The following is a 25,218-nucleotide window of genomic DNA, read 5'->3' as shown; positions in this document are numbered from 1 at the left end:
CCAATTCTTTTCTTTGCTTTTCCCATATATAACGTTTCAGTGGGAGCAGGGGTACAATTCCTCTCCAGTCTCTTTCTTGGCCTACTTTTTTTTGTTAGTTTGTTTGTTTTTTAAGAAAAATTCTGTCCTGACTCTTCTCTTGCCTAGTGGTAGGACAATTCTGCCATAGAGATACCCTGAGTCATATGGGGAGAACATTTCAGTCTCTGAGACTGTCATTTCTATTACCTGATGTCTGGTATCTAGTAGGGGAATATTTCAGTAGCTCAAAACCTTGTAACTAGTATTATGGGCAAATGTCTGAGGTCTACTCTTTACATACACTTCCACTCCAATTCCTGGGCAATGGCAGGTACTTGTGCCCTCTGGATCATTGTTCCTGGGGGTCACAGACTCCCCTGAATACCCAGCAGGGGCCAAGCCAGGTTGTGGGTAGTTTCATAGTGCCGGGGTTTGGGTTTGTCTTCCTTCCCTAGTTTTTCTCAGCATATTTTTAGGACTTGTCAACAGACCAAACACCAGGCTCATCTCAACAGGCCACACTGGTTGGCTGTTTGTGCGTTGTTGGTTGGCTGCTGCCTTTGGCCTCACTCATGGACATTGCTAGGGTGAAGCACTTGGAGGCTGAGGGAGACGCAGCATGTGTCTGTCATTTGGGGTGAAGGCCTCTGGAGGGTCACTCTAAGGCACTGGGCCTTTCCACACCCTCCTCTGAGTAATTGTCTTACTGAGCTCCATTGCCTGTGATAGATTTGCTTGGTTCTTTGTTAGGGATCTTGGGGTTACAAGAAGCGCTACAGTCTTTCCCTTCCTCAGTGTGAAGGAGCAGAGGAAGAGTGCAGGGCGGAGCGGGCTGGAGCTAGATGATGGTGATCTTCACTTGGTCGTTCTCATCAGCCTTGTAGAAAAAGGGGATACAGGGGGAGCAAGGCGCAGAGCCCAGGCCGGCCTGCTCCTTACAGTTCTGCATGTCTCTCAGCAGCTGCATGATCTTCAAGGCCGTGGGGTTGGTGGTGGGCGAGGGCTCGGCTGGGGGCCCTGCGGGGCTCAGCTCCACGGAGGCAGGGCTGCTCTCCTGTGCGATTTCTTTGGAGAGAGAGAGACCGAGTGCCAGGATGTCCCTCCCCGCTGGCCACCCACAGGACCCTCCAAGGCTCTCCCTACCTTCTGGGGTGCCGGCCATGCTGCCGGCAAGGGGCACTGTGGTGGGGGGCTTTGTGCCTGGGGCGGAGTAACTGTCCTTAACCAGCATCAACACCAGCTCCTGCAGCTCCATCAGTTGCACCTGCAGGGGGCGGCACTGAGCACCCGGCCCTGTCTGCCCACCCCCAGGCCTGCCCCAGGGGTCGGCCCACCTTCAGGTTCTCCTTGTCCTGTGCCAGGCGGGTAATGTACTCCTCCTTCTCCCGGTGCCGCGCCTTCAGCACGGCCCTCTGGTTGTGGTAGAGGGTGATATACTCCCCTACAGAGAGAGGGAGAGTGGCAGGCTCAGGGGCAGGGCCCGATCCCCATGGGCAGGGCAGCTCCTGCGCTCCCCACTCACCGATCGTTTCTGTCTCCCCTGAGAGCTGGACGCAGCGATGCTCTAATTCTTCCACACGCTCCTTCAGCTCCACCTTCTCTTGCATGATTTGCGCAAAGCGAGCCTGGAGCCGGGACAGCAGGCTCAGCTGGGCCAGGGCATGAATGTCCCTCCCTCCTTAACCTTCAGGGACCCCTGCTCACTTGCAACAAATCCATGGCCTCCTTCAGGGCCACGTGTGTCTCCTGGGGCACAGTGGGGCCCCCGGTGTGGGGCACTGTGGCCTCCTGCTCTAGCCAGAGCTGCGCGGCTGCCCCGGTTTGGGCCAGACACTGGTTCTTGGCTCTCTCCTGCCTCAGCTGCTCACGCAGGCTGGCCCGCTCCCTGTCTGCCTCCACTAAGGCCGAGTTGCAGAACTCCAGCTGAGGGAACAGAAGCCATGGGGTGCTTGCAGGGGTATCCTGGGTAGAACCCCTCCCTCGGCTCCTGGGTGGGACAGGGAAGCAAACCAAGAGCCACGGACTGGGGTTCAGAGCCAAGGACGGGGTTCAGGCTCACCATGGCCTCTCTAGTTTCCAGGTCGTCCGGCAGACTCAGCTTCCTTGGGTCACTTTCCACTTCTTCCTCTTCCAATTCACTTTCTGTGAAGGAGCCCCAGGGCCTCAGACACCCCAGGGAAAACAGGGACCTGCAGTGGGGCCTTGCCTCTCCTCCCTATGTAGAACTGCGCCCGACCTCCCAAGGCGGCTCCTCCCTCCTGGGACCTGCCCTCACCCTTCACTGGCATCAGCAGTGCTGTCAGCTGCGACTGGAGCTGCTGTTTCTGCTCCTGGGTGGTCTTCAGGAGTCCCTAAAGGTGAGGGAGGGAAGAGCATGAGAAAAGGACCAGGGAGCTGGCTGCAATCTGTGGCCTGGGCTTACATTCCTCTCACCTGGGCCTCCTTCAGCTCCTCCTGGGCCTCGTCCAGGTCGTCCTTGGCCCGTGTTTGCTCGTGCTGTAGCCGGTCCAAGTGCTGGTTCTGCAGCAGCACTTGCTGGTACAGCTGCTCCTTCTCGGCGATCAGCTGCTGGTAGGCGGCCACGTACTGCTGCAGGTGGCCCAGATACTGGTCCCGCTGCTGCTGCAGAGACTGCGCCTCGGTGCCCTTCAGCTCCACCTGTGGCCACCACACCAGCATGAGGGTTGGCGAGAAAGGGCTGAACCAGGGCCAGGCGATGCGGGGGGTCACGCACTGACTCTGAAAAAGGCACAGCACCTGTGGTGCCCTGCCTGTGCCCCTAGAGGCCCCTCATAGTCTCACCTCCCAGAAACCTGCCCTCACACTGTGGCTCCTGAGCTGCGCTGTGGGTGATGAGTGTCTGTCCCTACTGCGCGGGTTTCTTTTCTGCTTCCTCAGCCTTGACCCTGACCCCAGCCCTAACTGAGACCTCCTAAATGTCACAAGGACATCACAGGTTTCTATCCCAGATAGGAACTGACAGTCTGTGTGCTGACCTGGCCCCAGCATTTCCTCCTGTGACCACCCCCCTGCGGAACCCTGGGTACCATCTCCTTCATCTCTGCCAATTTCTCATGCATCTTGCCGAGCTTCTCTGCCAGCTGGTCCTTGGCGTGCTGCTCAGTTTGTAAGGCGCATGTCACTTCCATGTTCTCATTGCTCTGCAGAGAGGGGCCCATCAGGTCAGTGCCACCCTGCCTTGGAGGTGCCTCCTGCCTCCCTCCCACCATCTAGGCAGGGCCCTGGGCCTCCAGGGCCTCTCCTTGAGCCTCAACAGCCCCTCCACTGTATAAACCCAATCTCTAGGTGAGGATCTGTCCCCACAAGAGAGCAGGAGGAAGGTGGGGCGGGCGGGTATGCAGGGCCATACCAGCTTCACGAATCCGTCCTGGAGCTCGGCCAGCTGCTGCTTGAGCTCGCGGTTCTGGGCCAGGGCGCGCGTGATGGTGGTGCGGTCGTTCTCCATGGTCTCCAGGATGCGGCTGCGCGCCTCGGCCTGCTCAGTCCACACCTCGGCCTCGCGCTCCAGCTGCAGGAGGCGCTGGCCCTGCTCGGCATTCAGCTGGCTCAGGTTCTGGTTGTCCAGGACCTGCGCCTGCAGCTGCTGGGCCAGGCTTGCCAGCTCTTCCTGCAGCCTCCTGGCCTCTGCCTGCAGCTCTTCTTCCATCTCCGAGAGCCCAGTGGGCCTCACAGGGGGCTCCTGAGGGTCAGGGGCTTCTTGAAGGAGGGAGATGACAGTTAAGCCCTTTGGACTCCCTGCAGCCCCCTTCAGCACCAGCCCCTAACTTGGGGTTCCTTTGCCTGCATCTGAGTGGGCTGATCCCTTCTCTGCTCTGATGCTTCAAGTCCCTTAAAAGAACATCATTCCCTTTCAGAGATCATTCGAGGTCCTTGGCAGTCAGGGAAGGGTCAAAAGAGACTAACAGAGACTGTGGGAATCCATCTTCCCAATCACAAATCTCAGTGTTTCGCTGCTGAAACATTCTGGGGATGGATGGTGCTCCCCTCCCCTGCCATCGCCCACCCTACTGAGGAGGACATGGAGGTGCCCAGAGGCAGCAGGATTTGCCTAGCTCCTGTTCAGGCCTCTATCTGCATGCCAAAGACCCTTTCCATACTGACCTCCCTGGGCATTGCAAACTCCCAATGCACCTCTCGTTGGCCCAGTTGAAACCCAACCCCACCGGCCCTGGAACCCCCAGTCACTCACCCAACTGGGCCATCAGGTCAGCCATGTGGGCCTCCAACTCTTGAATGTATGTGATGTTCTTTCCGTTTTCTTCCTTCAACATTGCACTCTGTCCAAAGCACAGGGATTATAACAGGGTTGTTAGGTCAGGCCCTGCCTAGGTCATTTTTTGGTGGTAGGGGTATACCAGGAGGTGATTTGGAGTTACTCCAGGATCTGTGCTCAAAAATTACTCCTGGGAGGCTGTAGCAATAGCACAGCATAGAGCCTTTGCCTTGCACATGGCTGACCCAGGACGGAACACGGTTAGATCCCTGGCATTCCATATGGTCTCCAGCGCCAGGAGCTATTTCTAAGCGAATAGCCAGGAGTAACCACTGAGCATCAAAGTGTTTTCCCCCCAAAAAAATTACTCCTGCGAGTCCGGGGATATATGAATACCAGAAATCGAACCTATGTTTGGATGTGCATAAAACAAATATTCTACCCGCTGTGCATGGCATTGGTCCTAGCTTAGGACTCTTCCACTGACCCTGCTTGGATCCCAGAATCAAAAGATCCTGGGTCAGCCAAGGTCACTCTAGAGCACAGACTGGGGATGTCCAGTCCTCATCCCCCAAAACAAGCCAAACTAATAACACACTGGGGGATGCATAGAGCAAGCGTGAAGCCAGGTGTCCCCCACCTCTGTGGCGCTGCCATGTCTCTAAGGGGCCCAGCTCTCAGTACCTGCTCTAGGGCCTGCTGGACTTTCTGCTGCCAAAATTCATCCTGGGCCTTGATCTGTTCCATGTGTTGGTCTCGCTCCACTTGTAACTGATTTAGCAGCCTCTTGAGCTGTAGGACATTCCCAGTCAGACCCCTTCAACACTGAGGGCTCTACCCCACTCCCCTCTCCCAGCCTCACCTCCTCAATTTCTCTTCCCATTTGCTTTTTCTCCCCGAGCGCCTCAGCGGCCTGAGGGTCACTACCCGATGCTGCTGTGGGACCAGTGAACTGGAGGGGAGAGAAGAGGGGGTGAAACCAGGCAGACAGGACTAGGCCCCAGTGGGCCCCACAGAGTCAGTGTGGGGAGCAGGACCCCCCTCCAACCCGGCCCCACATCACCTGCAGCAGCAGCATCTCTGTCATTTCCAGCTTCTTCTGTAGGTCGACCGCTCTCTGCCGGGTGTTGTCAGTCTCCGCTTGCGCCTCACGCAGCTTCTCCTGGAGCTCACTGACCAGATCCTGCAGGTCCTGCACACCTTTGCTGGGGCAGCAGGGCCAAGAGCAAGATCAGGGCCAGCCAGGACCTGTCTGAGCTCCTCAGACCCCCACCATAGGCTGTGAGCTGACCCCGGGCTACCCTGAACCCCTCGTACTTTTTCTGAAATAATTCCGTCTTCAGGTCATCTCGTTCCTTGGTTAAATCCTTGTTGTGCTGCAAATCCAGAAGGGGGACATCAGGACGGGGCAAGTGGGCGCTCCCAGATGACACCACCATGGCTTCCCAGTGCACACAGCTGCGCTGCTGTGTCCCCACATCGTGCTCCAGACTCAGTGCCCAGGAGACAAGAGGCAGGTGAGGACTCCGGGCCATCTCCTGGACCCAGAAAACTCAACAAAGAGGCTTGTGTGCCCTAGTCTTTTTCTGGGACTTTGGAGGAAGCTGTTGCACCCACCCGTGCCCCAGAACGTTCTTCAGCCTTGCCCTGGGCCTTCACATTCCAGTGGCTGTTCTGTGGCCTAGGCCCAAAGCAATAGGCGCAGGGCAGGTCCCTATCTGGGCCTGGAGGGTTGCTGGGGCCCACTCCCATCTGCCTCCTCTTGTGGCCACCAGGGGCGCTGTGCTCCCTTTCAGCAAAGTGGGGCAGCTTGGTTCCAGCTCTGGCCCTTTCTGGTGCCTTTCCCAGGCTGTGGGTGGCAGGGCCCTCACCTTCTCGTCCTGCTTCTGCTGCGTGGCCAGGGCTGAGAGGGTGCGCTCCAGGTCGCCCACGCGCTGCCGGGATGCGTGCAGTTTCTTGGTGATGTCCTCACATTCCCCTGCAGGACAGAGATGAGCTGCGTGGCCCCACGGGCAGGGGAGACAGGCAGGAGGGATGGCGGGGCTCACCTGTCTTCTGCTTCACAGCCTGCTGAGTGTGGGTCAGGGCCACGTACAGGTCCGACTTCTCCGACATCAGGATCCCGATGGTCTGAATGTGAATCTGTGGCAGACACACGGGAGTGAGGACAAGAACTCGAGAGGTGGGGAGGATTCTGGGATGGAGGAGCCATATAGGCCACACACCTGTAACTGCTCACGCAGCGACCCTTGTTCTTTGGCCAGTTTCTGCTCGAACTCCTCCTTCTCCTGTGGGCAGAGGGGGCCATATTCCTTACTGGAGGGCAGTGCTGAAGCAGACCCATGGACCCCGACCCTGGCCACCAGGAACCCATCTCAAGACCAAGGTGGGGATCAGTGAAACAGGACAGCAGGGAAGGCACTGGGGAAGCTGGCCAACAGGAGTTGATCCCGGAAACACATAAGGTTTCCGGGCATATCAGGAGTGATGCCCAGCACAGACCCAGGAGGAAGCCTGAGCTCCACTCAAGCACATCAAGGTCCTAAGTGAGGCAGATTCTAGGCTTCCCCAGGAGAGGGCGAGTCTAGGCTGGTGGGAGTGGGGTCGATAACTGGGAGCAGCAACAGGGAAAGAGGGTGCCAGGGTTCCCACAAACCAGCACCTTTTCTAGCTGATCCACTGCACACTGGTGCTGCTGTTGCTGTGGAGAGAGGCAGAGAGGGTGACTGAGGATGGTGGCTGGGGGGCCCTCCCAACAGTCGTCCCTAACCACAGGGAGGTCAGAAGTTTAAGTGGACACTTCTCCAAGCCCAAAAGGACAACACAGCAGGCACGTACTGGTCAGGGTCAATCCCCTGCTTCACACAAGTCCCCAGTTCCCAGTAGACATCCCTGAGCTAGAGCCAGAATAAGTTCTGAGCCCCAATTCCTGTCACTCCCTCTGTGACATGAAGAATAAAATAAGATGGCCCCTTCTGTGATTTGAGTCATTCCCCGTGTACAGCTCCCAAGAGCTCTGGGTCACAGAGCTCTGTGGGAGCTGAAAGGCAGCACTGGGAGTGGAATGCAGGTCCCCAAAATACAAAAGGGGTCAGGAAGGGTCCTTCAGTCCAGAGAGTTCCTGTGCACCTACCCAAGCCTGCGAATGGAAAGAGAGGCCCTGACACCCACTGATTCTGCCTCAGGGACTGAGACCAAAGCCTCAGTGTGTGGCTGAGTCAGTCTGAGCATCCGTCCTGGAAGTGAATTTCGGGGACTCAGGGAGACAAATCTGGGGACAGCATGTGCCAAGGATCCTCATCTGAGAGGAGTCCCCTTGGCACCAGCACCCACTGTTAGAATCCCCAGGGGAAATGGGGCTCAAGCTGGGCAAGTGTGTTCAAGAAGGGAAGGGCAGGGACCTCACTTTATGCTCACCATTTCAAAGATCTGGCTGGTAAGATCTTTTTCCTCCATGTTGCTCTTGTCCAGGGTCATTGAGATTTCTTGATACTGACCCTGAAGCTTATGCAGGGAGAATGATGAATATGAGAGTTTAGGGGTGTTTGGAATATCTTGGTAGGTAGGGGATCCCCTTGTTTCCACCTGGAAGCGGGGTCCACTTTCTGGAACCTTCCCACGTGCAGTTCCCCCCCCACACCCACAATGTGGGAGAGTTGGAGTTTGGGCCTGCAGTTTTCTAGGTGACAGGAGGACCCAGGAGTCAAACCCACTTACCTCTGGGTTTCTCAGGCTCGTTGGGGACATGACATCTTGGCCTTTCACACAGGGTGATGGCTGGGGGTCAGAGCAGGAAACTTAGACCTGCTGCCCTTTCACCTGCCAGATGCCTTTCCTGCCTTACTTGACCCCCTCCCCCAAATGAACAAAAGCCTTTGGGTTCTTCCTCTTGCCTCCATCCTGCTCCCTGAGCCGGGGCACCCAGTGTTAGGCTCTGTTAAGGAACCCTCGATGTGGTTGGAGTGATAGCACAGCATTATTTGCCTTGCATGCGGTCAACCCGGGATGAACCCTGATTCGATCCTCAGCATCCTATATGATCCCCCAGCCTGCCAGAGCGATTTTTGAGGGCAGAGCTAAGAGGAACCCCTGAGCTAGAGATCTGAGTGTGGCCCAAAAACCTAAATAAATAAATGTTTCAAAAAAAAAAAAAAAAGGAATCAGCCCTCCTTAGAGAGAGATAAAACTAGCCACACACTCAGCCCTGCTGCTCCCGGCCTCTCCCACCCTTGGGACTCTGCCTAAGTTTCTCTCCCACAGAGACACCGCTTCTTCCCACCTAGGCTTCCTCTTCAAGGTACCTTAGAAATGAGCTCTTTCATTTTATGAGAGAGTTGGTGCAGACCCTCAGTGGAAGATAAGACCCAGCCCAGGGAAATGGCATCTGACGCTCTGCTTTGCCCCTGCCCGTTCTGTGTTCCAAGAGTCTAATGGGAGACAGGTAATGGTCCTCACTTCCGGTAAACAGGCTCCTTGGGGTGCCAGGCAAGCTCATGCCCATGGCCTGCAGCCCCCCCTCAACCTCAAGGAAGAGCTGATTGTGCCTGGAGGCAGGACTGAGGGGGAGGCTTGGCCGGGACCAACCTGAGCTGCTGTGGCAGTGGGGTTCCGGGAAGGAGTTGATGGGATACTTGGGGACAGAGTGTCATCCACACCAGCTGGCTGAGGGGCTTGCTCTGTAAGTTCCTGTCACAGAAGAGAGTAGGGAAGGGTCAGGCAGGAAGGCAGGCACCCAGTTGCCGAGAGGGGGTATGGGGAGCTGGGTATCCCAGCCAGGATAGTCAACCATGATCAGGGTACCTGCCTGCCCACCTTGCCTCTGCGTGCTGGCAGCCTCCACAAGCCCTGGGCAGGCAGTGTCTCCCAAGTGCCTGCCAGGCCCAGGTACATTAGCAGAAGGAGGCTGAGCTGGGCAGGGCTCACCGCAGCTCCAGAAACTCCCAGCCTTTCTCCTGCTGTCCCTGTTTCTGGGGTTGCTGCCTTCTGAGATCTTGGCTGGGGCAGAAGCAGCCAGAAGATTCTAAAGGCCTCTCCTGGGGGGTGGGTTAAGTGGGAGGGAGGGAGAGGAACAGAGAGAGAGGGAGGGAAAGAAAGAGGAGGAAGGCACAGAGAGGGTGCACCAAGGCCACTTCTATCTCGAGCACCCTAAAGGAAGATGTGACCCTCTGAGCTACACCCCTGCAGCTGGGGATAGCAGGAGGCTGGAGACAGTCCCCCTTTTATTCCCTGGACCCCACATGCTTGGTCTAAGGCATCCCCTGCCTCTCCAGCTCACACCCCACACTCAACCAGGATGGTCCTCCAATAATTCACTGCCTTCTCTAGAGGACAAAGGAGGCTAGTTCTGAAGAGACTCTCAGGTTTGGCTCTAGAACCCCCAAATTGACTGCCCCCCCTCAGAACCATGCCAGGTCAGCTTGTGGTGGTGACTTCTGGGCCTGAACTTGCCATTTGTCATGACAAGCTTGCCACAGGGGGAAGAAGGAAGAGCAGGGCCACTGAGCTTTGAGGGAGTTGAACGCCCCAGCCTTGGGACCTCTAGGTTCCTCCAGGCCTCTTGACTTTGGTTGAAGTAGACTCAAGCAAGGGAAGTATTGATTTGTTGGGGGCCTTGAACCCACATGTGAGCACTGCTCTTTGAACACCAAGTCCATCCCCTAGAGTCTGGAGTGTAAAGTAACCTCGGGCCCTCCCTTCAGGCCCAGCATTCTACTCTAATGGCTTTCTTTTGGTGGCCCTCATACTGTGGGTAGGGTGCCTGTCTTTTTTTTTTGGTTTTTGGGTCACACCCGGCAGGGCTCATGGGTTCCTCCTGGCTCTATGCTCAGAAATCGCACCTGGCAGGCTTGGGGGCCCATCTGGGATGCCGGGATTCGAACCACCATCCTTCAGCATGCAAGGCAAATGCCTTACCTCCATGCTATCTCTCCGGCCCCAGTGTACCTGTCTTACACTCAGCCAACCCGAGTTCAATCCCCAGCATCTCACATGGTCCCCAAGCATGACTGTGATTCCTGAGTGCAGAGCCAGGAGTAATCCTTGACCATCATTCAAGTCTTACTCCTGGCTCAGTGCTCACAGACTTCTTGTGGTTTCAGTCAGGTAGTGAGGTCACTGCCATGTGATGTCAGGGATTGAACCCAGGTTGGCCACATGCGAGCCAAGATGTCCAATTTGCTGTATTATTGCTCCAGTCCATTGTCCAAGATTTTAATGAGCAGAAGAGCAAAAAAGAAATACAAATGGGGCCGGAGCAGTGGCACAAGCGGTAAGGCATCTGCCTTGCCCGTGCCTGCCTAGGACGGACCTTGGTTTGATCTCCTCACATCCCATATGGTCCCCCAAGCTAGGAGCGATTTCTGATCTCATACCCCTGAGCGTCACCAGGTGTGACCCCCCCCCCAAAAAAAAAAAGAAATACAAATGGCTGTAATCATCCAAGCAGTGGAGGACAGTCTGAGGAGGAAGCAAAGTGACCCACAAGGAGCAAGACTGTGGCCTAGCGCATGAAGAGTGGTGGTGGATGAGAAGTGAGCAAGTACTTCTTCACGTATCACTTAGCCAATGGAGGCAGCATGACCCCATTGGAGTGGTTCAGGTCACACACCAGCACCTCCAGTATGTTCTCAAACTTGAGTTGGTGAGACACAGGAGCCTGGTCTCCCTGAGCCTGCCCCACTCTGGAGGCCTAGGGACATGCCTGCCATCCTCTCCTAACTCTGTCTCAAAGGCAGAACTTCCTGGGTAAAGGTTGAATGCATCTCACTGACTGAGCACAGCCTGGGCATGTTGGGCCAGGCCTCCCCCTCCTTCCAAGACCTTGTCACTCCTGCTGTACCCCTAAAATATACTCTCCCCACTCCCAGGACTGTGGGAAGCCACCCAGGGCAGGACTCACTCCCTTGGTCAACTGTTGGCCTTCAACAGTGGAGGTGTCCTGGTTGCTGTCTCTGTACTTCTTCTTCTTCTTGCTGCTCTTCCCAGGAACAATGTCGTGCTTGATCTCATATTCCCGAAGCTACAAAAAAGCAAAGCAGTGCATCTTCAAAGCCTCCATCTTCGCAGCCTAGTTGGTAAATTCTAGTGGCCTGGCCCCCGGGGAAGCCCTAACTCTGCAAGTGTCTGGGATCCTTAGTGAGAGCCAGGGGCTAACACAATATGGGGGTAGGGAGGGACAGGACTGATGGAGTCTAACTGCTGATTTTTTTAATATAAAATCTTTATTTAGGCACCATAATTACAAGCATGATTGTATCTAACTGCTGATTCTATTTTTTTTTTTTTTTTTGGTTTTTGGGCCACACCCGGTAACGCTCAGGGGTTACTCCTGGCTATGCGCTCAGAAGTTGCTCCTGGCTTGGGGGACCATATGGGACACCGGTGGATCGAACCGCGGTCCATCCAAGGCTAGCGCAGGCAAGGCAGGCACCTTACCTTTAGCGCCACCGCCCGGCCCTGCTGCTGATTCTATTTTATTATTTATTTATTTATTTGGTTTTTGGGTCACACCTGGCAGCGCTCAGGGGTTATTCCTGGCTCTATGCTCGGAAATCGCTCCTGGCAGGCTTAGGGGACCATATGGGATGCCGGGATTCAAACCACCGTCCTTCTGCATGAAAGGCAAACACCTTACTTCCATGCTATCTCTCCAGCAACCTAACTGCTGATTTTAACTCCATATTTTGGGGGTTTGCCTCAAAACCAGATGTGGTAGTAGGAGAGAAGAGGAATGTTTAAGTCCTGGAGTGGGTTGGGGTTACACCTTGGTCAGAAGCTGCTTCAGTTCTCCAGCTGCCTCTGGGACCTGAACACAGCAGAAGCTCCCCAGATTATGAACTCTCTTCTACCACTATAAGTGGAGCCCCAGGCTCCAAAACCAGGATCTAGTGAGACCTAGAAGCAAACATTGACACAGAAAATAATCCACACAGGGGCTGGAGAGATAGCACGAAGGTAGGGCATTTGCCTTGCATGCGAAGGACGGTAGTTCAAATCACAGCATCCCATATGGTCCCTTGAGCCTGCCAGGAGTGATTTCTGAGCATAGAGCCAGGAGTAACCCCAGTGCTGCTGGGTGTGACCCAAAAAACGAATCAAAACAAAACAAAACCAAAACAACAACAATCCCCCCCCCAATAACTCACACAGTGAAAAGGTACAAGAAAAGGGGGTTGGGGTGGGGGAGGCACTGGAGTGATAGCACAGCAGTAGGGTCTTTGCCTTGCACGTGGCCAACCCAGGATAGACCCAGATTTGATTCCCAGCATCCTATATGGTCCCCAAGTCTGCTAGGAGTGATTTCCGAGCACAGAGGTAGGAGTAACCCCTGAGCACCGCTGGGTGTAGCCCAAAAACAAAAAAGAAGGGAGGGAGGGAGGGAGGGAGGGAAGGGAGGGAGGGAGAGGAGGGAAGGGAGGGAGGAAGGAAGGAAGGAAGGAAGGAAGGAAGGAAGGAAGGAAGGAAGGAAGGAAGGAAGGAAGGAAGGAAGGAAGGAAGGAAAGAAGGAAAAAAAAGGTACAAGAACAGGTTTAGGAAATCCAGAACTCAAGCAAAGAATTCCACCACATAAGCCTTCTGCTCCTAAGGAGGAAAGCAGTTTAGTGGATGAAGCCTGAAGAATGAGCACCTGCTTTCCTGCTTTTATTGACAAGAACCAGGCCACACCCTAGGGTGGGAAAGGTATACCAAGTAGGGAAATAATCCAATAATCCCATCATCAGGGGCTGAAGTTGTGGCACCTTTGCCTTGCACGAATTAACCTAGGATGGATTGAGGTTGGATTCCCCCAGCCCCCCATATATCCCCCAAGCCTGCCAGGAGCGATTTCTGAGTGCATAGCCAGGAGTAACCCCTTAGCATCACCAGGTGTGGCCAAAAACCAAAAAAAAAAAAAATCCCATTACCAGATCACACCCTAGGGTGGAGTATAAATATTGATTATGGTGGGACCAGTAATCCAACATCCCACAACTGTCAGAGTCTAAAACTTTCTCTCAACAGAAGTCAGCAAAACTTGGTGTCTCAAGTCCCTACTTTATTCTGTGCCTCTCACAGTACCTGTGTGAGTATGTGGGGGTACTTCAAGAGCAAAGAACCTGCTTTGAAGTTCACTTTCTGGGGAAACCTGTCTCCCAAACTCACTCTAGAGTGCCCTGACTGGGACCTCAAAATTAGAATGTTAGATGAGAAATCAATTGAAAATACTAAAGTGGGGGCTGGAGAGATAGCATGGAGGTAAGGCATATTTGCCTTGCATGAAGGACAGTGGTTCAAGTCCCAGCATCAAGTCCCAAGCCTGCCAGGAGCGATTTCTGAGTATAGAGATATGAGTAACCCCTGAGTGCTGCTGGGTGTGCCCAAAACAAACAAACAAAAATACTAAATTGTCTGGGAAAATGTGAGAAAACCAAATTAAATTGTTGCTCAGGGTTTGGAGAGAGATTTATAGGGGTGAAGGAGGTTGGGGAACCCTCAATAGATCCTGGAAACTGCAAAGGGTGATGGACCCCGCCAAGAGTGGGGATCACAGTTAAGTGTGGCCCCCAAATAGTCACCGGGACACGTGGTCAATTGCCTTATGCACTCTTTCAAGTCAAGAAAGGGTGATGATGGGGCCGGAGAGATAGCATGGAGGTAACGCGTTTGTCTTGCATGCAGAAGGACGGTGGTTCTAATCCTGGCATCCTATATGGTCCCCCGAGCCTGCCAGGAGCAACCCCTGAGCGCTGCCGGATGTGACCCCAAAACCAAAAAAAAAAAAAAAAAAAAAAGGAAGGGTGATGGCTCCAGTAATGTGGGGCCCACAGTCCCTAGTCATCTCCCAACTGAAAATGGGGTTCCCGATCTAAGGGGCTGAGACTCAAAGCTTAGGGCTCTAAAGTATCAGGATGGGCTCTGAGAAGTGATGACAGTTCCAAAGGGGTATCCTGAGTTCCCAGCATAGTGGCTACTCTGTCACAGGGAGGGACCTTATGGCAGCCATCGAGGTCCCTGGATCCCAGAGCTGAACCAGGGAGCCCAGGGGAGCCTAAGGGGGAGTCCAGGAGGTCAGTTTCTAGGGCAGGATGATCTGATCTGGAGAAGGGAGTCACTGGCCAAAGTCCTGCAGAGCCATAGAGTTGGAAGGGGGCAGAGGGATTCATCTCCAGAGAACATGCTCTGAGCAGTGCAGACCTCAGATGGCCATGGGCTGAGCTGGAGAGTCCTGGTACCATTTTCTTACCATCTTCCTGGCTGAGATGAGCTGCTTCTGCCTCCTTTCTTCCATGCTCAATTTCGGGGAGCTGGACTGGGGGCTCATCTGAGGACTTTGAGGTGTCTTTGAGGAGTTGTCCATAGGGCACAGAGTTCCTTCCAGCAGTTGACAGAAGTGCGTAGGGCCTTAAGGCGTGAGGCCTTGAGAAGAGTCGAGGAGGAATCGTTGGCGGTGGGCGTGGCCTGGCACGTTTGTGGGCGGGGCCCAAACTTTCCAACCCCATTGGTTGGTGTGAAGTTGATAACCTGGGAGCTCCAATGGCCAGAGGGACTGTGGGCGGGGCCTAAAAGAGGCGCTAATCTCTCCGTTGCCTCTTCCGGCTTCCCTGGTGGGCCTAAGGATGCTCAGCTCTATGGTCCTCACCCTGGACCTTCCAGTACCACTCACACCCCCAAGATGGGGACTTGGAGTCGCCAAAGCTCCCAGGGTGAGCCAGGAAAAGCGGGAAAACGTGTCCTTTTTTGCACTCGGACCCTTTCTGAACTTTCTGTAGCTATTTTCACATTTTTTTTCTGTCCCCCAAGATCACTTTCCAGATTTCTTCACCCTTTGCCTGGGAATCTCCTGATCCTCTGAGCAGAAGCAAGGAGTAGCCCTTGAGCATCACTAGGTGTGGCCTGCAAACCTTCCCCAAGAGCAGATCCTGATCCTCTTAGTTAATTAATTGCATCCCTGGCTGCCCCCCTTCTCATCTGCCACCCCTCCTCATCCCCCACAGTGTAGCTTGTACTACAGTACCCCATGCTCCAGACTGCCTTTCAGAGTTTTCTCTCCAGCATTCACCCAGCCCTTCTGATCCCTGGTGAGTTATTGGTCTCCACTACCCGCTTTGCCCACTGGCTACCTGCCAGTATCCATGCTGGACCCAGATATTCAGGCCCACCCACCCAGCTGATCCCCCGCAACTGACCCCCAACATCCAGACCTCTTGATGGTCCTTCTCCAGGCCATTTTATTTCACTGGAAAACTCCAGCCGTCTCTTCTGCATTTTTCCTTCTTTCTCTCCTGCTCTTTTTGCTTCAAAGCAGCAGCTGAGATCTGGTCTGTGTAGGGCCACTCTGGAACTTTCCAAGTGGACTACTTCTGCTTACTCAGAGTCACAAATGGAGGGTCTGCTCTGCACCCCTCAGCCATTCCATCCAACAGTGAAATTTGCCTCATGGCCAAAGACCATGATCTCTTCTGCCCTAGGGTACTTTGGGAAAAACTGACCCTGTTTGCAGTGCTTTTTCTTTTCTTTTTCTTTCTTTTTTTTTTTTGGTTATTTTTTTGGTTTTTGGGCCACACCCGAGATGCTCAGGAGTTACTCCTGGCTGTCTGCTCAGAAATGGCTCCTGGCAGGCACGGGGGACCATATGGGACACCGGGATTCGAACCAACCACCTTTGGTCCTGGATTGGCTGCTTGCAAGGCAAACGCTGCTGTGCTATCTCTCCGGGCCCTTTTTCTTTTCTTTTCTTTTTGGTTTTTTGTTTGTTTGTTTGGTTTTTGGTTTTTGGATCACACCCGGCCGCACTCAGGGATTACTCCTGGCTCTATGCTCAGAAGTCATTCCTGGCAGGCTCAAGGAACTATATGGGATGCCGGGATTCAAACCACCGACCTTCTGCAGGCAAGGCAACACTTTACTTCCATGCTATCTCTCCGGCCCCACAGTGCTTTTTTTCTTTTTGCCAGTTTAGGCTTTGCTCCTGGCTCTGTCCTCAGGGATCACTCCTGATGGAACTCGAGCCACTGTGATTTGCCAAGAATCAAACTGAGGTTGACAACCCATAGACCAGCCCAGCGCTCTGCCTGTATTAATGTTCTGGCCTAACCAGTACTTTTTTTTTTTTTTTTTTGACACTCAGGGGTTACTCTTGGCTATGCGCTCAGAAATCGCTCTTGGCTTGGGGACCATATGGGACACCGGGGGATCAAACTGTGGTCTGTCCTAGGCTAGCGCTTGCAAGGCAGCACCTTACCTCTAGCGCCACTGCTTCGGGCCCTAAGCAGTATTTTTCTTCCAGTTCCTTCTAAGATGTTGCCTCTTTTTTTGCAGCTGAACTTCCTTAAAGAAGCCTCCAGATACCCTTTTAGACACCTCCATGGCATCTTAAGCTTCCACTCCCAAACACTTTCAGACTTGTCATGAATTGGGTCTGGAGAGATAGCTCAGGGGTTAAAGTGCTTTCTGTGCAAGTGTCCAACCCCCATTCTCTTCCTGATACTAGCGGGTCCCCTCAGCTCTTCCAGGAGTGAACCCTGAGCAGAGAGCCAGAAATAAGTCTTGGGAATCTCCCAGTATGATGGGCAGAAAAAGAAAGAAAGAAAGAAAGAAAGAAAGAAAGAAAGAAAGAAAGAAAGAAAGAAAGAAAGAAAGAAAGAAAGAAAGAAAGAAAGAAAGAAAGAAAGAAAGAAAGAAAGAGAGAAAGAGAGAAAGAGAGAAAGAGAGAAAGAAAGAAAGAGAGAAAGAGAGAAAGAGAGAAAGAGAGAGAGAGAGAAAGAAAAAAAGAAAGAAAGAAAGGAAAGGAAGGAAGGAAGGAAGGAAGAAAGAGAGAGAAAGAAAGAAGAAAGAAAGAAAGAAAGAAAGAAAGAAAGAAAGAAAGAAAGAAAGAAAGAAAGAAAGAAAGAAAGAAAGAAAGAAAGAAAGAAAGAAAGAAAGAAAGAAAGAAAGAAAAAGAAAGATAGTTGCGTTGCTTTATATGCAAATGACCCCTGTGGTTACCCTGCCTACCAGGAGTGATCCCTTAGCATTGCTTGTTTGGTACCAAAAACTAAACAAATCAGTAAACAGTTAAATAAAGAAAATAAAATAAAATACAGAAAACAGTAGGGCCAGAGAGATAGCATTGAGGTAAGGTGTTTGCCTTGCATGCAGAAGGACAGTGGTTCAAATCCTGGTATCCCATATGGTCCCCAGAGCCTGCCAGGAGCAATTTCTGAGTGTACAACCAGGAGTGATCCCCGAGTGCCGCTGGATGTGACTCAAAAAAAAAATGGCAGAAAAATAAAGAAAACAGTAGGTACAGTGAACTGTATTTATGTCAAGTGGTGACATCTCTCAAAACAATGGGACAAAGGGTGTTTCATGAGTAACCATTGTAAATAGGTTCATAGGGTGGCTTTTCTTTTTTTCTTTTTTGGTTTTTGGGTCACACCCAATAGTGCTCAGGGGTTACTCCTGGCTCTACACTCAGAAATCGCTCCTGGCAGGCTCAGGGAACCATATGGGATGCCGGGATTCGAACCACTGTCCTTCTGCATGCAAGACAAACACCTTATTTCCATGCTATCTCTCTGGCCCCTGGCTTTTCTTTTTTATGTACTTTATGCTATTTATTATTTATCTACATTTTTAGTTTTGTAGTTTGGGGCCATGCCCAGCAGTACTCAGTGGCTACTCCTGATTTGGTGCTCAGGGGTCAGTGGTTCCCATGGGCACTGTGAGGACCATGAAGTCTCAGAGATAGAAAGTGGTCTCTGGCTGGGCAGGTCCACCATGAGCCTGGGTAGACTGAGGGGGACCGGGGCTCTGGTGATATCACTCTAGCACCCATATCGCTACAGGAGTGATCTGTTATGTCTGGCTAGAGTTTGGCTCCCTCATGGCCCCAGACATGTGTTAGGACAATGCTGAGGTGTGGCCTATGGGAACTGTGAGCACAGGTTCCTGCCTTGAGCTCAGAGTTGCTCACAGCCCATAAGACCCTTTGGCGAGGAAAAATCCCAGGAACTCGTGGACCAGTCTGGGAGGCTGATGGATAACTGAGAGGGACTTGGGCAAGGTGCATCTCGGTGTGGTTGGGATAGGTTGGGGGAGCTGCTGGCCAGAGTTGGAGTGCAGGCAGAAGGAGGAAGAGTAAGAAAAGGCTGCCCATGGGTTTGGAGCAATAGCACAGTGGGTAGCATGTTTGTTTTTTGCACAGGGGCCAACTAGCATCCCATATGCTCTCCTGAGCTCAGAGCCAAGAGTAATCCCTGAGCATCACTGGATGTGGCCCAAAAACACTGAGCCTGGGGCTGGAGTGATAGCATAGAGTTAGGGTGTTTGCCTTGCATGAGGCAGACTCAGACGGACCAGAGTTTATCCAGGAGCAATTTCTGAGTGTAGAGCCAGGAGTAACTCCTGAACGCCATTGGGTGTGACCCAAAGCCAAACAAACAATCAACAAAAACACTGAGCCACATGTTGGTGATTATCTTTTGTACTCCAAACCTCCAACCTGACCCCAAGATGGTCTGCGACTAGGGGTTCTTCCACCCTTCACCCCATTTCCCCAGGAGGAAATTGGCTCAGAGAGACCAAGGGACTGGCCTGGCATCACTCAGCCAATGAGTACAGAGCCAGAACTAAGCCCAAGTTAAGCTCTAGCGCCTGTGCTCTGTTGTTTAGCCTTTTGGGGAGCAGGTAAAGGTGAAAATACCACTTTAGGAGGGAACTTCCCCAGGTCCATTCCTAAAGGACAAGGAGGTTCCGGGCCTACTTGCCTGCTGCCTACTGGACATGCAGAGACCATATATTCATCCTTTCTTTTCCGCCTCCTGCTGGCAGCACTGACTCAGAAGGTTGAGGGTTTGGAGCTACCCAGAGTGGCTGACTTCAACTCCGTACCCAGCTTACCTGGGCTCCATCCCCAGTACCACTGATGGTCCCACAAGCCCACCTAGGAATGACCCTTGAGCATGGTTTTAGGGTATGGTTCATCATCAAAATGAGAGTAACAGCGCTTCACCCCCAAATTCTACCAGAGCACTCTCCAGCAGACCTTCTTCTGACCCTGTGGCCCCCTCACTGCACCCAGCCATGACCAGTCATATCAGGAGTGGCACTGTGTGTGGGGGTGGTGCCTGCAGGGGGGTGACATGGGGCAGACACCAGCTCCAAAGAGGACACATGGCTTCTGGTGGCAGACATTGTCCTGTAGTCTATGACAAGCCAAGCCATAGGGAGCATGGGGGTAGCTGAGTGTCTCCTGCCTAAGCATCCGGGTCTCATTGCAAAGGGGTGCAGGGTGGGAAAAGGACAATACCCAGAAGTTAACTTAAGGCTCCCAAGGCTGAGAAGGGGAGACACTCCAGGGAACAGGGCTGAAGCTGGCAGAAGGACTGAGTTCTAGGCACTACTGGGGAACTGGCAGAGAAACTGAGTTCTAGGCACTACTGGGGTGACTAGTTTATTTTTTATTGCTTTATATATATATATATATATATTTTGGTTTTGGGACCACCCCTTGGCAGCGCTCAGGGGTTACTCCTGGCTCTGCACTCGGGATCATATGGGATGCTGGGAATTGAACTGGGGTACCATGTGCAAGTCTATGCTATTTACTGCTGTGCTATTTCTCCAGCCCCAAGGGGTGACTAATTATATTAGTGGCAGAGGACAGGGAGAGAGGAGAGGATGGGCTGCTGTCCAAGACTCACTGTTCTATTTCCACTTGGGTTTCAATCAATGGATGTGGATCCATCCTGGAGCTGTGTGAACAGGCTGGGTCCTGCCTGCAGAGGACATGTGCTTCTGCTCAAGGCTTGACACTTTGGTGGAGTGCTCAGGAGGGAGAGCAGGTTGGCAGCTCCCCTCTGATCCCCATGCCCATGCCTTCAGATGCTCGTACCCATGTCTTCAGATCCAAGCCCTTCCCTGGCTTGACTTCCCCTCTAGTCCTGATTCTTCTGTCCCCTCTGCAGTGCATCCAGAGTGTCTGCCTCCCACCCCCTGGTGGCCAGAGCAGGTTTCACAGGATGAAACCAGGAACCTCCAGGTATTTTCCAAGCCTATCTTGGACTTTAGGGGACCTTCCACCCAGCCTTATGCTTCAATGTTGATTTTTGTTTTTGGTGTTTTGATCAGGGATTACTCCTGGCTCTTCACACAGGAATCACTCCTAGCAGAGCTTGAGGGGCCATGTGGTGTGACAGGGATAGAACCTGGGTCAGCTGTGTCTAGGCAAACACCCTACCTACTATACTATCATCTGATATTGTACCCCAATGTTGAACCTTGAGCATCCCAGACAACATAAGCCCACAGACACATTGGTTTCCCATTGTTCAGAAATGGGTTTTATTCTCAGCCAAGATAGAGCAAGACGGAGCGAGGTCAGAGACCTGGACAGATGCCCACACAGCAGCAGGGGGGCTGGCTGGCCACAGGGCCGGGAGAACAGGGGGGAACTTGTCATGGTGGCACACTGTGGGGTGGGCGATGTCGGGGTTGGAACATTCCCCGAGGGCAGCATGGTGAGGCTGAGCGGCCATAGATACACGTGTGTGTGTGTGTGTGTGTGTGTGTGTGTGTTTGCGCGCACGCAGATTGAGAAGAATTTCTAGAACAGGCCGGGAGCAATACCACAGAGGGGGCACAAGCTTCACCAACGTCACCTGGGTGTGCCAGCTCACCACTACGATGGACTACGTCACAGAGAAAGGAGGGGCAGGGCCTCGGGGGGAGCTGGGGAGTCTCGAAGTGGAGTCACGGTCCAGGCAGGCTTGGAAAGGAAAGTCTCCGAGGTACAGGAGGGATCTGGTTAGAGGTCGAAGGGGGGCCGGGGGCTCTCAGGACGGGATGGACTTGCCTGCCCCGATCGGCTGGCAGTTGGAGAGAAAGCAGAGGGAGAGAAGGGGAGAGAGAGGACAGAGAGAGCTGGTAAGGCCAGAGCAGAAGAGGGGAGGAGGGTGGAGAGAAGAGGTGGGGGAAAGGGTGGGAGAGGGTTCTGGGAGGAAAGGAACCAGGGGTTTGGGAGTGGGGCTGGAGACTGGGCGCCCTTCCTCTGCCACACACACTGGCCTCTCACGCTGCCAGGCAGGGCACCCCCAGGCCGCCTCAGACATGCCACTTCTGCCTTCCCGTTTCTCCCCTCCCTGCATCCACCCCCCAACTTTCAACCTACAGGCTCAGGGTCACCCTGGCCTTGGAGGAGCCGTGCGCCCCATTTCTGCCAGAGTCGGGAGAAAGAATACTGTTTGGTTGAACCCCAGGGGACAAGGCTAGAAGGATGGCTGTAGAGGATAGGGGCCACTGGAGACCCCCTCAGACTGGGCACGGAAGCCCGGGCGTTCCAGGAAGGCACCCTGAGGAGGTGGTGCCGGGCCAGGTGGGCCAGCAGCAGGATGCCAGGGGCCCCAGGTTTATAAGTCTAAGAGGGGAGCCTCGGCGGCGGGTCGGGGGACCGCTGGTCGTGTAGGTGAGGCTGGGCCCTTCCTGCTGGGGGAAGCAGAAGGGCAGGAATCAGTGTTGGGGAGAGAGAGGCAGGTGGCTTGCTGGGCACAGTGCTGGCTGGTAAGGGCAGCATTGAGAAGCCGGCCTGCCCCACTGAGCTGACATACTCCTCCACTTGGCTGAAAGGTGCCGGTCACCCCAGCACCCCTAGGAGTAGCCCTGCAGGAGGGACCGGGTCCCTCAAAGCTGCCCAGCCAGGGATGGGCTGAACCTTCTAGTGGTACAAATTGATTGTTTTGGGAGCTGGCTGCCTGCTCTGAATAGGTTACACCCCCAGGAGGAAGTTCCAATGATCCGGGCTGCTTGAGTCCAGTCCAGCCCTGCCCCCTGTGCCCCCACAAAAAAACCTTTTCATGTTTCTGCCCTTCTACTCAAACCAGAAGCATGGAGCCCCTCATCTAGCTCCTGCAACTGGTGCGGAGCCTGTCCCCAGCCAGAGTGCTCCACTCCGGGCTCAGCCCTGGAGGTCTCGGGGCCGGTGACACTGAGTCCCAAAGTGTGCCGAGAAGGGAGGTTGAGAGAGCCAGCCAGCAGCAAGGACAGAAAGAAGACAGAATAAATCTGGAGCTGCAGAAGTGGGGTGGGGTGCTCAGTGGCCCTGGGTGTGCCCCCCCCCCCCCGCCTTGCGGAGCTGGTGCAGCAGGGGGCAGACACACCGTTCATGCAGCAGGTTGAGAGGGGGCATGTACCTACCGTGGCTGCTTCTCCTCAGGGGTCACTGATAGTGATTCTGAAAGACAGCACGAAATCAACATGGCAGTTCACACGCACGCACGCATTCGAGGAGCCAGGCCTGCAGGGGGCGCCACGCACACGCACAGGCGTGCACACACATGCGGAGAGGAGGCCCCCCCGGGGGGCCCCCCACATGCACACGCTGACATACGTCCCACAGATGACACGCATTTGCCTCCCCCGTCACCCTCACTGGTCGGCACGTGCAGTGGGGCCTGGGCCATGCAGCCACGGGGGACAAGGAAGCCGAGTCACGACACAGAAGCTCACCCACGCGTGGGGGTCTGCACCAGCTCACTGCATGTGTGTGTCAGGGGGCTGAGTGTTCGGGCTCCGAAGGGGCAGGCTTTGCCGCTGAGAATCCCGAGGAACTCGTTCCACCCAGAGCTCCCTAAGGTCCCTTCAGCCTGTCCGACTCAGGCGGCCTGACTCAGGTGCCTGGGTTCTGGAAGGTTCTTTAGGCCGGCCCCATCCCTGTCCCTAGGTAGCCATTTATTTTGATCATTTTTGTTTTGTTTTGTTTTGTTTTGTTTTGTTTGGGGCCATATCCGGTGGTGCTCAGGGATTACTCCTGGCTCTGAGCTCAGGGGTAATTCCTGGCAGTACTGGGGGACCATCTGGGATGTCGAAGATCAAATCCAAGAGTTCCCCCCACCCCCACAAGCCAAATGCCCTAACTGCTATGCAATCACTCTGGCTCCATGGAAAGTCTTTTCTTGCTGCACTCTGGCTTTGGCCAGTGGCTCCCCCAACCTGTTCCAACCCCTCCAGCCCCTCAGTGGCCGGGCCCTGCCCAAGTCCCCCCATAGCCTCCCAGACTGATCTGAGTTTCTAGAAGTTTCCCTTCAAGGACAGTCACTTCAGGGACTCCAGCGAGTGAGCAACTTCAGTCTCCAGGGAATGAGCAACCCTGGGACCTGTGCTCATATTTCCCACAGGCCACACCTTAGCATCAGTCTGGCACATGTTTGAGACCATAAGGGAGTCACACTCCAGCCTGGCTTTAGCAGATCACCCCTGGTGTCTCTGCTTTGGTCCCCTAGGGTCCCCACCTACCCCGAGAGAGGGACACATGTGTGATCACAGGGTAGCAGGGCAAAGGCCTTAGAAGGAACATTTCTGGATGTTCCAGGACCAGGCCAGCATTCGGGTCCTGTCTGCCTGCCCCCCACTTCTGCATGATCACTGTTAAACCAGCCCTGTCTCCAGAGAGCCTGACCACCAACAATGTGGAAAGTGAGCTCCAAGCTCCAAGCTCTCTCTACTCCATAGAAGCTCAGTCAGATGGAGACAGGGCAGGCTGCACAGACACTCTATTCAGTGACAGGTCACACAGGGTGGGAAACACTTCCAGGCCAAAGGGTCACAGTTCAGAGGGCAAAGCTTCAAGAAGAATCACAATAAATACTTTATGGGGGGAGAGGGAGCCCACACCTAGTGGTGCTCAGGGCTTACACCTGGTTTTGCACTCAGGACTGCTCCTGGCAGTGCTGCAACAGCCGCATGCAAGACAAATGCCGCTCCAGCTCTCAGGAATTGCTTCTGGTGGGGCTTGGGGAACTGGACTAAATGAGGTTCGGGGATTGAACCAGTGTCACCCTCCTTGATGTATTACCACTCTGGCTCCAAACACAATTCTTTTTTACTTGAAAATTCCATGAATGGGGTGGACTGTGCCGGTTCCTGCCGCTTACACACACTGACCAGATAGAGTAGGGCACAGGAAACAGGAGGGCCCTGGGATTGATCCACGGACCCCAATACCTTTCCGGGGCTCGGGGGCTGCCCGTACACTCACACGGCTGTGCACGCCCCACACATGTGCTGCTCATCCGTGCCACACATCACACACACACAACTCACACACATACACACATGTGCTCCTGGGGGCCAGAGGCCAGCCCCCTCCTGGGAAGGGGAGGAAGGCACTAGGGGAGTCCCGAGTGCATCGAGATGGAATCTCTCTCCAGCTCTGGGTTTAGCTCCTCCAATCTAGCACAGTAGTAGGCTCAGAGGCTGGGAAAGAGAAGTAGAGGAAGGACAGGGCGAGAGGAGGGGGAAATGCCAAGTAGGAGAGAGCGGAGAGAGGGAGAGGAGGGAGCCATGCAGAAGGCTGGGAAGAAGGGGGGTGTCTCTCCCCAGAAACGAGAACGGGACTCAGCGACCCCCTGGGGGTGGGGGCAGGCTCCGCCAGCCCGCCCTTTTTCTCACCCCTCTTTCAGCTCCTGCACCCACCTTTTGAGGCCTGGGGATGGAGAAGGGCCTCCTGGACCTGCTGCTGCGCACCCAGAATCCGGCCCCACTTCCCTCCCAGCCTCAACCCCACAACCCCAGGGGCCGTGCCTCCACCGCACTGCACTGCACTCAGCCCCTTTTCCTTACTCACCTGGGGACCCCCGGCGGGGCGCGGTTGGGGCGCGAGGGCACCTGGGGGGGAGGACCGAAAGGGTCAGGGGAAGCCCCCGGCCTGGAGGGCACGGGGGGCGCCCCCCCCAGGGCGGACCCAGCAGGCGGAGGCCCAGGAGCAGGGCCCCGGGATCCGGGCCGGGCTGGGGGCACGGCGGGGGCTCTGCGCTGCGGCGTGGGGCTGGACGTGGGCGACCTGGTGGTGGGGAATAAGGATGCAGAAGAAGACAAGGGAGAGAGGGAAAGAGGTGAGCGGCCCCGCCCACCCAGAGGCCGGCCCCGCCCACGCATATAAAGCAAGCCCCGCCCCGGAGCACAAGCCCCGCCCTCGGCCCCCGCCCACCACAGGCTCCCCATATAAGGCC

At 54.5% G+C, this 25,218-nt stretch overlaps 2 protein-coding genes across 4 annotated transcripts in view; both read right to left on the bottom strand.

Annotated features, from left to right (window-relative positions):
• Positions 1 to 668: 668 nt before the first annotated feature.
• On the bottom strand, positions 669 to 14,591 carry LOC126009414 (golgin subfamily A member 2-like). Its single transcript, XM_049773814.1, has 25 exons — positions 14,478 to 14,591; positions 11,154 to 11,273; positions 9,179 to 9,288; positions 8,887 to 8,941; positions 7,973 to 8,032; positions 7,673 to 7,759; positions 6,918 to 6,956; positions 6,481 to 6,543; positions 6,304 to 6,397; positions 6,127 to 6,233; positions 5,573 to 5,631; positions 5,319 to 5,460; positions 5,118 to 5,207; positions 4,940 to 5,047; positions 4,232 to 4,319; positions 3,392 to 3,738; positions 3,069 to 3,182; positions 2,455 to 2,679; positions 2,297 to 2,372; positions 2,081 to 2,163; positions 1,726 to 1,944; positions 1,544 to 1,646; positions 1,356 to 1,462; positions 1,165 to 1,285; positions 669 to 1,086 (listed from the first exon to the last, which is right to left on the bottom strand). The coding sequence occupies exons 1-25, from the start codon at positions 14,589 to 14,591 to the stop codon at positions 860 to 862; spliced, it is 2,958 nt and encodes a 985-aa protein (XP_049629771.1). The 3' UTR covers positions 669 to 859.
• Positions 14,592 to 20,533: 5,942 nt separating this feature from the next.
• DNM1 (dynamin 1) overlaps positions 20,534 to 25,218 on the bottom strand; it is a 59,691-nt gene continuing 55,006 nt past the window's right edge. For 2 of the 3 annotated variants that reach the window (XM_049774234.1, XM_049774236.1), the window contains exons 21-22: positions 24,834 to 25,049; positions 20,534 to 21,081 (exon numbers count right to left, since the gene is read on the bottom strand). In XM_049774234.1, coding sequence (XP_049630191.1) covers positions 21,021 to 21,081; positions 24,834 to 25,049 — 277 coding nt within the window. In that variant the 3' untranslated portion in view covers positions 20,534 to 21,020. The other variant, XM_049774237.1, reaches the window with a different exon arrangement.

The sequence above is a fragment of the Suncus etruscus genome, chromosome 5, assembly GCF_024139225.1.
Source record: "Suncus etruscus isolate mSunEtr1 chromosome 5, mSunEtr1.pri.cur, whole genome shotgun sequence".
Lineage (NCBI taxonomy): Eukaryota > Metazoa > Chordata > Mammalia > Eulipotyphla > Soricidae > Suncus > Suncus etruscus.
Note: the sequence above shows the minus strand (reverse complement) of the source record. Positions and strands in the feature narration are given on the sequence as shown.

Bases quoted from the DNA above. Each gene is read 5' to 3' on its own strand.
- LOC126009414 (XM_049773814.1), bottom strand. From the start codon at position 14,591: ATGGACAACTCCTCAAAGACACCTCAAAGTCCTCAGATGAGCCCCCAG. The intron at 8,942-9,178 runs GTGAGCCCTGCC...CTTCTGTGACAG, and splicing joins TGGGAGTTTCTGGAGCTGCG to GAACTTACAGAGCAAGCCCC. The intron at 2,680-3,068 runs GTACCCAGGGTT...TGGTGGCCACAG, and splicing joins TGGCAGAGATGAAGGAGATG to GTGGAGCTGAAGGGCACCGA.